A 14,979-nucleotide genomic window follows, 5' to 3' on the forward strand; every position below is an offset into this window, starting at 1 on the left:
ATGCAAACACACATGCACACAACACACACAACATACAACACACACACAACCACAGAAAGATCTGCTCCAAGGGCATTCGCAGCATCAGAATAGGCTTACTTTTTATGTAATATAACCAACCTATTACAACTTGACATGTGTTAAAAATGTCTCCTCATTCAGGTACAAAGTACTGAATGCCAGTGTCATCCCCGAGGGCCAGTTCATGGACAACAAGAAGGCTTCTGAGAAGCTGCTTGGGTCCATTGATATAAATCACGACGATTACAAGTTTGGACACACCAAGGTCAGTCAAATACCCCCAGCAAAATCTGACAACAAAAAATAACTTCAACGATAATTTAAACCCTTAGAGTCGTTTGACGGTGTGAGGTACATAACAAAAACATCTCCATCCTTTTTTTCTTTCTTCAAAAGGATGTGTAATTTTTGGGGGGGTATTTTTTTCTTCAAATTCATACAAGTATAGGAACTCAACTCATTATCATGTGCATTGTGTTAGAGTGGTATGGCTTCAGTTATCTGTATCTGTGTAGATTATTCATCTACAACTCTGCAAAACTTACAACTTTTAAACAAGCTATTTCATGGTGTGTTTGTAAGAATTGCAATATTTATGTTGGTCAAATGAATCTAGTGATGTTGTTCCCCTGTTCTGATCCAACCCTTTCTATCTGTCACCATCTGACTCTGGTTCCAATGGCCATGTTGACCTGTGTCTCAGGTGTTCTTCAAAGCCGGTCTGCTGGGTGTCTTGGAGGAGATGAGAGATGAGAAGCTGGCTGTTCTGATCGGCATGGTCCAGGCTCTCAGCCGTGGATTCCTCATGAGAAAAGAGTTCACCAAGATGATGGAGAGGAGGTGAGGAAGCGTAGACATCTTGGAAAAGCTTTCTGTGAACCACCTGAATGTAATGCATTATGATCACATACTGTATATGCTGTGAGTTGATCAGAATGAGAAAGTAGGTCTTATAATGCTCTATTAGTGCTGCAGTTTGGGATTTGGCAAAGCTGTTCAGTTGTCATTTATATTGGTGATATTTACCCATTCATTATTTTGTATTTTTTGGGGAGTGGGGGGGGGGGTAGATCAGCATTAATATTGTGGATAGATTGTGGCTTCCATCGTTGTAATTGTCTACATAATTTCCAATCCCCCATATTTAATATAATATATATTTAAAGCATATATATATATTTAGCTTCTTTATTCTTTCCCCCTAACATCCCTCCCCTCATTGGATTTATGTTAGCCATATATTGTTCAACTGTGGTGTGATGTTTCACATAGTCCTGAACCCTGCTGTGACCATTTAACCAAGCACCTCGATGCAGTCAGACCATTCAATTATTTTGTCCTGCCAGGGCCATAATAATAGACAAATGGTCCCTTTGTTCGATAATGTCCTTCTTTATGTCCCAAAGATGTCAATTTATTTGCTGCAATTGATTCAGAAATACACCGGTTTCAACTTGCCCAACACGCCTATAAAGTATCTAATAAGTTACCTGTAAACTTGGTCCAAACATTTCAAAAAACGTTCCTAATCCAACCTCAGGTACCCTAAAATGTAAATCATTAATACAATTTAAACTGTTTTTAACACAGAATAAAAACAACGTGAAGCGCACTCCAGTTTACTCATACCAAAACAGTAGAGTCCACCTGGAGTGACACTTACAATGAATAGCACTACCTCTTCATTTCTCAAAAGAAAAACATCAAACAATTTCTAAAGACTGTTGACATCTAGTGGACGCCATAGGAACTGCAACCAGGTTCATGGGGCGGCAGGGTAGCCTAGTGGTTAGAGCATTGGACTAGTAACCGGAAGGTTGCAGTTCAAATCCCCGAGCTGACAAGGTACAAATCTGTCGTTCTGCCCCTGAACAGGCAGTTAACCTACTGTTCCTAGTCTGTCATTGAAAATAAGAATTTGTTCCTAACTGACTTACCTAGTTAAATAAAGGTAAAAAAAATAAAAAAATAAAAAAATGAATAATGGAGTCCCATTTTCCCTGTATGGGTTGTCCTCAGGGTTTTGCCTGGCAAATCAGTTCTGTTATACTCAAAGACATTATTTCAACAGTTTTTAGAAACTTTAGAGTGTTTTCTATATCCTAGCTTCTGGGCCTGAGTAACAGGCAGTTTACTTTGGGCACGCTTTTCATCCAGATGTCAAATGCAGCCACCTACCCCAAAGAGGTTAATTGAAAATTAACAAAAATAGCTTCTTAGCAAAGAGCAATTTCTCAAGCAAGAATTTATCTATGACTGTCTGGGGGGAGGTCATAAGTGGGGAGGCGAAAAATTGAAAACTATCTGTTATTGGCAGAGGGGTTTGTAAAGCTCTTTCTTATTGGTATATTAACTAGTTTACATTACCAATTTCAGGCAATCGTTTCAAACAAAGCTTACACTTAAAAGGGCATTATCATAATCTTCACAATTTCAGCGTATTATTCCCAACTCATAGTGTGGAAATATACATAAAAAAGAGGACAATCCTGTTTTTGACGGCACTGGGCCTTGTCACTCACCATGCCACTCTATCCTCTCTGTCGACCAGAGATGCCATCTTCACCGTCCAGTACAACATCCGTTCATTCATGAATGTGAAAACCTGGCCATGGATGAAGGTGTACTTCAAGATCAAGCCCCTGCTGAAGAGCGCTGAGACGGAGAAGGAGCTGGCCAACATGAAGGAGAACTTTGACAAGATGAAAACAGACCTGGCCAAGGCTCTGGCCAAGAAGAAGGAGTTGGAGGAGAAGATGGTGTCCATTCTGCAAGAGAAGAACGACCTGGCACTCCAAGTTGCATCTGTGAGTGAGAAATTATCCTTATAAGGTCATATTTTCATACACATGAATACACAAACGATCACCATTTTTTTTATTGCCCTTGTTAAATACATATTTCATGAATGTTGATTGGCTCTGACCTCTATGACTAAATCAAGTCTATATTTTGATAAACAACGTGAGTCTGCAAATATTTATCCTGTTCTGAAATCAGGAATCAGAGAATCTGAACGATTCTGAGGAAAGGTGTGAGGGGCTCATCAAGAGCAAGATCCAGCTGGAGGCCAAACTCAAAGAGACGGCTGAGAGGCTGGAGGATGAGGAGGAGATGAATGCTGAGTTGACTGCCAAGAAGAGGAAGTTGGAGGATGAGTGCTCTGAGCTGAAGAAGGACATTGATGACCTGGAGCTCACCCTGGCCAAAGTGGAGAAGGAGAAGCACGCCACTGAAAACAAGGTCTTGTGTCTTACCAAAGACAGTTTAACCAAACAATAACTCATACCATAATCAACTCAAAACATAACTCAACAGAACATGGAAATCCAGATGTATTGTAACGAAATAGTAGAATAGTGGTACTCTCCACATTTATTGTATGTTCAGCTGCCCCTCGTTTATAACTTCCATTCAGTACACTGGCATGGAGTACACTGCCACCTAGTGTTGAATCTATAGAACAGTACCTGTTGACACATTTCTAATCTGAATTAAATGAATGCAATACATATTATACTAAATCTCCCCTTTATGTGAAGTAACAAAAGGCTAATTAAGTGGTGGCCGTTTTCAGGTTAAAAACCTGACAGAGGAGATGGCGTCTTTGGATGAGAGTGTTGCCAAGCTGACCAAGGAGAAGAAAGCCCTCCAAGAGGCCCACCAGCAGACACTAGACGACCTGCAGGCAGAGGAGGACAAAGTCAACACTCTGACCAAGGCCAAGACCAAGCTGGAACAGCAAGTGGATGACGTGAGTGGAGTTTGACATTTTGGCCACGATAGTATTTAAGATGTTATTATCTTCTGTTGTTTAGATTTGAAAAATACATTTGTTTTTATCTTGTAGCTTGAGGGTTCTCTGGAGCAAGAGAAGAAGCTCCGTATGGACCTTGAGAGAGCCAAGAGAAAGCTGGAGGGAGATCTGAAACTGGCCCAGGAGTCCATAATGGACCTGGAGAATGACAAGCAGCAGTCTGATGAGAAAATCAAGAAGTAAACAAAAACAAATTACTACAATTTTACCTGCAATATTGAGCAAATGAACGGTTGTTCTTGTCTAATTCTTGTAAATATGAATTAACATTTGCATGTGATTCGTACAATACTCTCTCTTTACACTATTGAACCCAAAATGTGTTTGAAAATGTCTGTGTTTGTGTTTCTTAGGAAGGAGTTTGAGACATCCCAGCTCCTCAGTAAAATAGAGGATGAACAGTCTCTGGGAGCTCAGCTACAGAAGAAGATCAAGGAACTGCAGGTACAGTACAGGACCGAAGCTCCAGTACAGGAAAGAACACACCTGAAACATCTCCTAAAAATATATTCTGGTAGCACACATTTTTTGGAAGATGTGGTTTCTTACCGTAGTGGTTTTGGTTCCCACATGGGACGCTATCTACTGAATGTATTAGTCTAACTGGTTTTGTATGAACACATTTTAAGTTAACATTTATGAAAAATATACACAGACTCTTATTATTTTGTTTATTATTTATTTGGTTCAGTTGTTTCAACTGTATTGTAGTGTTCATCCCTCCCTGCTCCTGCCCCCTGTTCTAGGCCCGTATTGAGGAGCTGGAGGAGGAAATTGAGGCTGAGCGTGCTGCCAGGGCTAAGGTTGAGAAGCAGAGGGCCGATCTCTCCAGGGAACTTGAGGAGATCAGCGAGAGGCTGGAGGAGGCTGGAGGCGCCACTTCTGTTCAGATTGAGATGAACAAGAAGCGTGAGGCAGAGTTCCAGAAGCTGCGTCGTGATCTTGAAGAGTCCACCCTGCAGCATGAGTCCACAGCCGCCGCTCTGCGCAAGAAACAGGCCGACAGTGTGGCTGAGCTCGGGGAGCAGATCGACAACCTGCAGCGTGTCAAACAGAAGTTGGAGAAGGAGAAGAGTGAGTACAAGATGGAGATTGATGACCTCTCCAGCAACATGGAGGCCATCGCCAAGGCTAAGGTGAGTAGTGATGTTTTGATCAAGCAGTGTTGAGGAGGGTCAACTACATCACCATTCAAGTGAACTGAAGTTGACAGGAGTCTCATATATAAAGTAATGATGGAACATGTTTCACTAACAGGGCAATCTGGAGAAGATGTGCCGTACTCTTGAGGACCAGCTGAGCGAGATCAAGACCAAGAATGAGGAGAATGTTCGCCAGATCAACGACATCGGTGGACAGAGGGCCAGACTCCTGACAGAAAATGGTACCATCATCAACAATGAACAACAAACCAATTCATTCTTCAGTAAAACACAATAACATGTATTGGGTGCTGTATCCACGTATTCCAGTCCACAGAGTTTCTATTATTCTGACTTAAACTGTAATGGTCGCACTTTAGAGCCACGTGTTACATTATCAGAAAAAATATTTTATTCAGATTACTAATACTTTTGAAATATTATATATATATATATATTCCACAGTTTCACACCTAACATTGCCCTGCGATACCTTAAAATACATTTTCAATCTGAGAGAACAGAGACCCAATTAACAAGATGTCCCTCTGTTCCTGCAGGTGAGTTTGGCCGCCAGCTGGAGGAGAAGGAAGCCCTGGTGACTCAGCTGACCAGAAGCAAACAGGCCTTCACTCAGCAGGTGGAGGAGCTGAAGAGGCAGATTGAGGAGGAGGTCAAGGTAAGGAACTCAAAATGAACTACAGAGTTTCGATCTTCATATAGACAGTGACTACGCCACCCTCTGAGACTTTTACTGTAATTTGTTTAACTATCTCTCTTATCTCCCTTTGTCTTTCACTTTCTCTCTCGCAGGCTAAAAATGCACTGGCCCACGGTGTCCAGTCTGCCCGCCATGACTGTGACCTCCTGAGAGAGCAGTTTGAGGAGGAGCAGGAGGCCAAGGCAGAGCTGCAACGCGGCATGTCCAAGGCGAACAGTGAGGTGGCTCAGTGGAGGACTAAGTATGAAACTGATGCCATCCAGCGCACAGAAGAGCTGGAGGAGGCCAAGTGAGTCGCATGGAACAGCAAAAACTCAAATATACGGTGTGGATGGTGAGGGCCGTAGGGGACTCTAAGAAATTATTATTTCGCTAAGTATTTTAACATTTGTACACATTCTGTCGTACAACAGGAAGAAGCTGGCCCAGCGTCTGCAGGATGCTGAGGAGACTATTGAGGCAACCAACTCCAAGTGCGCCTCCCTGGAGAAGACCAAGCAGAGGCTGCTGGGAGAGGTGGAGGACCTCATGATTGACGTTGAGAGAGCCAACGCAATGGCTGCCAACCTCGACAAGAAGCAGAGGAACTTTGACAAGGTGAACATTAATAATTCTCAACCTAGAGTGATATTTTCTGTCTGCTATATGATCAAATGCAGAATAATTGTAGCATATTTCTGATTCAAAACTCTTCATCAAGACCTAAAGAAAATCCCATTGATTTCCTTAGGTTCTGGCAGAGTGGAAGCAGAAGTATGAGGAGGGCCAGGCTGAGCTGGAAGGAGCTCAGAAGGAGGTTCGTTCAATGAGCACTGAACTCTTCAAGATGAAGAACTCCTACGAGGAGGCTCTGGATCATCTGGAGACTCTGAAGAGAGAGAACAAGAACCTGCAACGTGAGCATTTGACAGAATCTTTATTGGGCTCATGTTTGAATAGTGTTTTGAAAATGGAGGGAACTGTAATCATCAACACCATTTTAAAATGGAGGGAACTGTAATCATCAACACCATTTTAAAATGGAGGGAACTGTAATCATCAACACCATTTTAAAATGGAGGGAACTGTAATCATCAACACCATTTTAAAATGGAGGGAACTGTAATCATCAACACCATTTTAAAATGGAGGGAACTGTAATCATCAACACCATTTTAAAATGGAGGGAACTGTAATCATCAACACCATTTTAAAATGGAGGGAACTGTAATCATCAACACCATTTGAAAATGGAGGGAACTGTAATCATCAACACCATTTGAAAATGGAGGGAACTGTAATCATCAACACCATTTTAAAACAGTATTATAAATACTTTATGATTTGGACTTGAACAATCCAAAGATTTATGCCAACTACTTTAATGATTTTTTCATTAGCAAGATCAGCAAACTTAGACGTAACATGTCAGCAACAAATGCTGACTCTACACATCCATGTGTATCTGACCAAATAATGAAACACAAGCACTGTAATTTTCAATTCTGTAAAGTTAGTGTGGAAGAGGTGATGTTTTTTTTGTTCTCTATCAACAATGACAAGCCGCCGGGGTCTGACAATCTGGATGGAAAATTACTGAGGATAATAGCGGACAATGTTCGACATCTTCAATTTAAGCCTACTAGAAAGTGTGCCCTCAGGCTTGGAGGGAAGCAAAAGTCATCCCACTACCTAAGAATAGTTAAGCCCCCTTAACTGGCTCAAATAGTCGACCAATCAGCCTGTTACCAACCCTTAGTAAACCTTTTGAAAAAATTGTGGCTGACCAGATACAATGCTATTTTATTGTAAACAAACTTTCAGCATGCTTATAGAGAATGACATTCAACAAGCACAGCACTTACACAAATGACTGATGCTTGGCTGAGAGAAATTGATGATGAAACGATTGTGGGGACTGTTTTGTTAGACTTCAGTGTAGCTTTTGACATTATCGATCATTGTCTGCTGCTGGCAAAACTTGTGTTATGGCTTTATACCCCCTGCTTTCTTGTGGATAAAGTGATACCTGTCTAACAGAACACAGAGGCTGTTCTTTAATGGAACATAATCCAGGTAGAATCAGGAATTCCCCAGGGCAGCTGTCTAGGCCCATTACTTTTTTCAATCTTTACTAACGACATGCCACTGCCTTTGAGTAAAGCTAGTGTCTATGTTTGCGGAAACTCAAACTATACACGTCAGCTACTACAGTAACTGCTGGCCCTTGGATGCACACAGAGAGCTAACATTAATAATATGCATACCAATCTCTCCTGGCTCAAAGTGGAGGAGAGATTAACTTCATCACTGCTTGTATTTATGAGAGGTATTGACATGAATACACCGATCTGTCTGTTTGAACTACTGACACAGCTCGGACACCCATGCATACCACACAAGACGTGTCTTCACAGTCCTCAAGTCCGACAGACTATGGAAGGTGCACAGTACTAATTAGAGCTATGACTACATGGAACTCTATTCCACAGTACTAAATAGAGCTATGACTACATGGAACTCTATTCCACAGTACTAATTAGAGCTATGAGTACATGGAACTCTATTCCACATGCAAGACCAATTCTGATTAATTCATTAATTATTATGATTCAATGTCAACTTCAGTGTATTGGTGGTATCCACTGAACATCTCCCAAGTCTAAACTGCTCCTGTGTTTGTGTGTGCAGAGGAGATCTCTGACCTGACTGAGCAGATCGGAGAGACTAGCAAGAGCATCCATGAGTTGGAGAAGGCCAAGAAGACCGTGGAGACAGAGAAGTCTGAGATCCAGACCGCTCTGGAGGAGGCTGAGGTACAAACTACAGCTGTTTGATGGGAAAAGCAGTGTTCATTTTGATCATTTTGATTATTTGGATGCAGAAGCGTCAGCTACTCTTCCTGGGGTCCACAAAAAACACAAGACAACAAGTAACAAAACACTGATAGACAAGGACAGTCACACAAATGTAAAATATGATATACAAACAATACAACTAAAGTGGTACACTAGCCAACGCCAGCTACAGTCCCACACTCCCTGTATTGGTGTTTATTGTAGTCATATATATTTCATTCCTTGTGTTATACACATCCAAATGTATTGAACACAATTGGCCTGACTGCTTCTCTTTGTCCAGGGAACACTGGAGCACGAGGAATCCAAGATTCTGCGTGTGCAGCTGGAGCTGAACCAGATCAAGGGTGAGGTGGACAGGAAGCTGGCTGAGAAGGACGAGGAGATGGAGCAGATCAAGAGGAACAGCCAGAGGATGATGGACTCCATGCAGAGCACCCTGGATTCTGAGATCAGGAGCAGGAATGATGCCCTGAGGGTGAAGAAGAAGATGGAGGGAGACCTGAACGAGATGGAGGTCCAGCTTAGCCACGCCAACAGGCAGGCCGCTGAGGCCCAGAAACAGCTGAGGAACGTCCAGGGACAGCTCAAGGTAAAGGGACTGGGATATCAGTCAAAAAAATCTGAAGGTTAGGGAGAGATTTGTTTGTGAATCTGTAGAAAATAAAGAGGAATTTGAATAGCGTTTACTAATATGCTGTAGACAGGTAAGAATATTGGGAAATTCTTACCAAGGAGCATTTAAATCAATGACCCAATCACCTCTACTTCCACAAATCCTAATGAACCCATGTCATTGTGAACCCCAGGATGCCCTGTTGCACCTTGATGACGCTGTTCGCGTCGCAGATGATATGAAGGAGCAGGCAGCCATGGTGGAGCGTAGGAACGGTCTGATGGCGGCTGAAATCGAGGAGCTGAGAGTTGCTCTGGAGCAGGCGGAGAGAGGCCGCAAACTGGCTGAGACTGAGCTGGTAGACGCCAGCGAGCGTGTTGGACTGCTGCACTCCCAGGTATGGGTCAAAAGCCATTTCGAATGAAATTCAACCAAGCATACCGTTTCTGCCTTGTTACCTGAAAGTTCTCTTGATAGTCCCAAAAATTGTTTTAACTCCTTCAGAACACCAGCCTTCTGAATACTAAGAAGAAGCTGGAGTCTGACCTGGTGCAGGTGCAGGGAGAGGTCGAAGACATCGTCCAGGAGGCCAGGAATGCAGAGGAGAAGGCCAAGAAGGCTATTACTGATGTGAGTCCTTATGATCTATTCAATTACATTCACTTCATTTGTATCCATGGGCCAATGGTTGGATAGCTGAGCTGGTTTACCACAACAAAGTCCTCAGAAGGATGTTATGATTGGTGCCAATTGGTGCATAAATTACAAAAACTACCATTCCAGGCGGCCATGATGGCTGAGGAGCTGAAGAAGGAGCAGGACACCAGCTCTCACCTGGAAAGGATGAAGAAGAACCTGGAGGTCACAGTCAAGGACCTGCAGCACCGTCTGGATGAGGCTGAGAATCTGGCCATGAAGGGAGGCAAGAAGCAGCTCCAGAAACTGGAGACCAGGGTGAGTTAACAGCAGGGTGGATATGGGTGGATTGAAATACTGATTGCTGGAAATGTATTTAATCATGCAAATACACAGGAACATTGTGTAATGACTTTCTCTCAATAACCCACATAGATAATGAAAATGTATCATTACAGATCCCTTCAATTACAATTGTAAAAGTACATAGGAACAGACAACAATTGTGCCTCCTTGACTGAGTAGAAGAATATACCTCTGTTGTACTAAGATTTGTTACATCTGATTTCACCACCTCAAACAAATTCCTGTGTTAATTTCTTCCACAAAGGTGCGTGAGCTCGAGAATGAGGTGGAGGCCGAGCAGAGAAGAGGTGCAGACTCGATCAAGGCAGTCCGCAAGTATGAGCGCAGAGTCAAGGAGCTCACCTACCAGGTAACAGAAAGTGCCTTCATCCCAAACTTGACACTAACACAGCCAGGTTTGTGTATAAAACTATGGGGCATTGATTATTTGATCTTGTCCCACAGACTGAGGAGGATAAGAAGAATGTTGTCAGACTTCAGGACCTGGTAGATAAGCTGCAGATGAAAGTCAAGGCCTACAAGAGGCAGGCTGAGGAAGCGGTGAGTCACATACTTTGTCAAATACTTTGAAAGCATACATTCAAAAACATTATTTCCTTCGTAGACATTCAAATTTGAATTCAGTTCTACTACTGCGCATCAGTAAACAATGACTCAATTTATAGTGCAAGTACTGGGGACTGGTATAGTGGTAGTACTGTACTGGGGGCTGGTCTAGTGGTAGTACTGTACTGGGGGCTGGTCTAGTGGTAGTACTGTACTGGGGGATGGTCTAGTGGTAGTACTGTACTGGGGGCTGGTCTAGTGGTAGTACTGTACTGGGGGATGGTCTAGTGGTAGTACTGTACTGGGGGCTGGTCTAGTGGTAGTACTGTACTGGGGGATGGTCTAGTGGTAGTACTGTACTGGGGGCTGGTCTAGTGGTAGTACTGTACTGGGGGCTGGTCTAGTGGCAGTAGTGTGCTGGGGACTGGTTTAATGGTAGTGCGACCACCCCTGAATCACACACTGTGCCTCTCATAAGTATTCACCCCCTTTTGGATTTATTTTCACTGTTAGAAAGTGGGATTGAAATTAATTTAATTGTGATGTTTTTGTCATTGTTCTACACAAGATAATCCACAATGTCACACTGACTAGAAAATTGGATACAAGTAGGATATAAGTAGTATGTCATACATTGCAGTTGAGGAACAATGTGAAAGTAAATATGATTTGAAAGGTGATAAACCTGTATCCCAACTATTGAGAAAATGGCCCCTTGAATGTCTTGGTACACATACAGGGGAGCTCTTTGTCTACACCCATTCAGCATTGTTCACACCCTCTGAACCCCACCCATCTCTTTAAGGATTCACATGTGAGACCATGTGCTAAACAGAGTGAATACGGTAGTGTAGTAAACAACCAAAGATTTCAAGACTAAAAGTGGTGAAAAGTAGTAGTGAAAATAAACTTTAACTAGTGGGCCTTTATCCTAATCTGACTTTGGTGCAGGTCATGTTGTTCTTCACATTACCGTCTCTGGTAAACACGCACTATATCAAATAAAATCAGAGTTTATGTGTCACAGGTACAGGTTACAGAAGGTGTAAATGGTACAGTGAAATGGTTACTGGCATATTTGCAATATCAAAAATAGAAAGTGTCCAGATAAAATATATTTTATAATTATTTTATAATTATTAGATAATGCTAACGCAGACGCACTTGTCTAAATTGATGGGTCATATGAAAGAAATACTATAAGCACCCTCCAGCCACATCTAGATAAGTGGTTGGGTCACTATTGTCTCGACATGTATACGTGTTCATGAAATACAATAGATGGATGTAATCACGCCGAGACACACATGGCTAATGTTGATGGATCATGTAATCCTCTGGCGAAGTGGAGTCTTTTGTTTAGACATGTAGCTAGCTAGCTAGCTAAACAATGAACCATAATCCCAACCCATACTACTATCAATACAAACTGATTGTCATTGCTAGCCACCATGCATGAAATGCTGTAGTATGAATCTGCAGGTAGCTAAAGATAACCAACTAGGTTCAGGACAGCAATGTTGTTGATAGCAGTAGCAAAACTTTTGCAGTTCTCCGTGGCTAATGTTATATCTTTCAAAAAAGCCACAGTAGCAAGGATTATCTACACATACTGAGCAGCTCATGTTATAGACAGAAGCATGCTACATGGCAGGCCAATCAGAACTCATCTCTCAACATGTACAGCCTATCCATAATCTCAGCCAATCATGGCTAGCGGGAAGGTTCCTGACTTTTTCCCTGGCTAAACCAACTAGGTTCGTAATTTAACTATTTATTTGTATTTACAGATGGCATATAGAAGTTTGCTATTAAGGTACTTGAAAGTTCACATGTTCCAGAAGGCATTTCTGAGAATAAACACATTAGTCCAGATATATTAGTGTTTTATTTTTCATTAAAAAAAATGTAAATTCCACATTGACATTCCAGAGTATTTTGTATTCATCATTGAACAAAAAAACAGAAATTTAAATCCATTTTAATCCCAATTTGTAACACAATAAAAGGGGGTGTGAATACTTGTTTTAGACACTGAACACCCCTGGAGGCAGTGGTTTGATCCCCCATTTCACCACTCATTCTCTCTGCTGGATCCTCTATCTCCCTATATACATTGTTATCCTAAATCTGTCAACAAAAAGCATTGAAATACCTTTTAAGAAAAAATAATATTATTTTGCTACCTGAAGATTCAAACATTGAACGCTGATTTTACGCTCCCCCTCTCTTTTCCGCACCCAGGAGGAACAAGCCAACGGCCACATGTCTAAGTTCAGGAAAGTTCAGCATGAGCTGGAGGAGGCTGAGGAGCGTGCTGACATCGCTGAGTCTCAAGTCAACAAGCTCAGAGCCAAGGCCCGCGACACTGGAAAGGTACGGAGCTGCTGCTAAACCTGTACCTGACTCATGTTCAAATATGTCCACATCAACACCACCTATGATATAGTCTTCTCATTTTACACTCACTGAAATGTATTTAAGATCTCTAAGAATCACATTTCAGGTAGGGTTAAAATAGATTCATTCAAACTAAGTTGGTACTTCAAAATTGAAAATCAAAGCTCAGCACTGAGCCATTTAATGCTCTAATATCTCTAACATGTTCATTATTAATACTCATCCATTATTTTCTTTCTGTCTTCCTTACAGGGCAAAGAAGTTGCTGAATAAACAAGACCAAAGTCTTACATCATTTTCCTGTGTTGCATAAAATATGATTTTCATGGTGAAAATGAGCTTCGATTAAAAACATGTCAGCTTACATACACTTCCTTTGTGACTGTGGACTCATTACTCAGCTAATAGCTGTTTCATATCATACAAATATTGTAGGTTAATTTAAGGTGCAATCTGGAATTCCAACAAAAACGATGTGGTCAACCCAACGAATTTAAGGTGTCACCTTAGGGTGAGGCTGGAGAAATGTAACCACTGTCAAATTCATAGACCTTTAGAATTGATTGGGATTCTCATTAGCCAACTCCAAATGGCAACAGCTCGTCTTCCAGGGGGTCTGACAGATAACAAAGATATTTCTTGGAGAAAAAAAACTTTACAATTGACAGTACATTTAAAAACGTTGACATGAACAAAACAACTAGGTGAGATAGAGAGGCATTGTTTTTTTTTTTAACCCTTTAAATCCACTATAAATAGTAAAGCTCCCTTTGCTGGCTCTAAACAGCCGTCCAATCAGTTTGCTTCCTGTTCTTAGTAAACGGATGGAGGATGTTGACATGTATAACAAATGTGAATCTAAAATAATAAAAAAATAATAATAATCGAGAAATAATCAAAGTTAGCATATTGATGACATTGTGTGGCCTCCTTTAAAACAGTTTGTTTCTAAAGGAATCACTACAGTATAGTAATCTGAAATGCAGTGGAAAAGGGAAGCAACCAGGATAATGATTTAATGTATCAAGTTTTAATAATCAAAAGTTTAATTCATGAATATTCATATATCAAATAACTTTACATAAATAGGAAATACGTCTCTGATTGAATTTTCTCTAAATAACAAAATATAATTGACCTTATACAAAATAACAAAACACAATTCAGTATTTCAATCTCAGCCATGAACACATGAACAACTTTCATGTAATGTTCCAGTCTTGTATAGCAAAGCATCAGCAAGAGACACCAGTATAAAAGGATACTAATAGAACCATGACAGTGTTTAACTATAAAACTACCCCAACTCTGCATCTCCCTTAATCTGTGTGATACAGTGCATTCAGAAAGTATTCAGACCCCATTGACTTTATTTTTTAAAGTCTTATGAAAACAGCCTAACCAGCTCTGCTGGCAACAATTTGGGAATAACGCTCTCGGTAGTCGATGTGAGCAAGACCTTTAAACATGTCAACATTCACAAAGCCGCGGGGCCAGATGGATTACCAGGACTCAAAGCATGCACGGACCAACTTCCTGATGGAGTCTGCAATATCTTTTTAACCAGGTAGGCTAGTTGAGAACAAGTTCTCATTTACAACTGGGACCTGGCCAAGATAAAGCAAAGCAGTGTGACATAGACAACAACACAGAGTTACACGTGGAATAACATTAAATAAAAAATAAACAAGCCAATGACACAGTAGAAAAAAAAGAAAGTCTATATACAGTGTGTGCAAAAGGCATGAGGAGGTACATAAATAGGCCATAGTAGCAAAGGATTACAAGTTAGCTAGCTAACATTAGACTCAAACTAGAAAAGTAAACGGCTCTGGGAAACACATAATAACATCAGCTAGGGAGCCAGCCAGCTTACG

The 14,979-nt window shown here is 41.3% G+C and overlaps 1 protein-coding gene across 2 annotated transcripts in view; it reads left to right on the plus strand.

Moving 5' to 3' along the window:
• LOC109871900 (myosin heavy chain, fast skeletal muscle-like) overlaps positions 1–13,472 on the plus strand; it is a 67,651-nt gene extending 54,179 nt beyond the window's left edge. For both annotated transcript variants that reach the window (XM_031806366.1, XM_031806367.1), the window contains 22 exons: positions 163–286; positions 725–861; positions 2,573–2,828; positions 3,022–3,264; positions 3,599–3,775; positions 3,872–4,017; positions 4,192–4,282; positions 4,585–4,974; positions 5,096–5,222; positions 5,541–5,659; positions 5,794–5,990; positions 6,115–6,298; positions 6,432–6,597; positions 8,372–8,496; positions 8,822–9,130; positions 9,348–9,551; positions 9,659–9,784; positions 9,938–10,108; positions 10,401–10,505; positions 10,601–10,696; positions 12,947–13,078; positions 13,355–13,472. In XM_031806366.1, the coding sequence (XP_031662226.1) occupies positions 163–286; positions 725–861; positions 2,573–2,828; positions 3,022–3,264; positions 3,599–3,775; positions 3,872–4,017; positions 4,192–4,282; positions 4,585–4,974; positions 5,096–5,222; positions 5,541–5,659; positions 5,794–5,990; positions 6,115–6,298; positions 6,432–6,597; positions 8,372–8,496; positions 8,822–9,130; positions 9,348–9,551; positions 9,659–9,784; positions 9,938–10,108; positions 10,401–10,505; positions 10,601–10,696; positions 12,947–13,078; positions 13,355–13,375 (3,646 nt within the window). In that variant the 3' untranslated portion in view covers positions 13,376–13,472. The remainder of the gene's footprint in view (positions 1–162; positions 287–724; positions 862–2,572; positions 2,829–3,021; positions 3,265–3,598; positions 3,776–3,871; positions 4,018–4,191; positions 4,283–4,584; positions 4,975–5,095; positions 5,223–5,540; positions 5,660–5,793; positions 5,991–6,114; positions 6,299–6,431; positions 6,598–8,371; positions 8,497–8,821; positions 9,131–9,347; positions 9,552–9,658; positions 9,785–9,937; positions 10,109–10,400; positions 10,506–10,600; positions 10,697–12,946; positions 13,079–13,354) is intronic.
• The last annotated feature ends 1,507 nt before the right edge of the window (positions 13,473–14,979 follow it).

Source organism: Oncorhynchus kisutch, linkage group LG27 (assembly GCF_002021735.2).
Source record: "Oncorhynchus kisutch isolate 150728-3 linkage group LG27, Okis_V2, whole genome shotgun sequence".
Taxonomy (NCBI): Eukaryota; Metazoa; Chordata; class Actinopteri; order Salmoniformes; family Salmonidae; genus Oncorhynchus; species Oncorhynchus kisutch.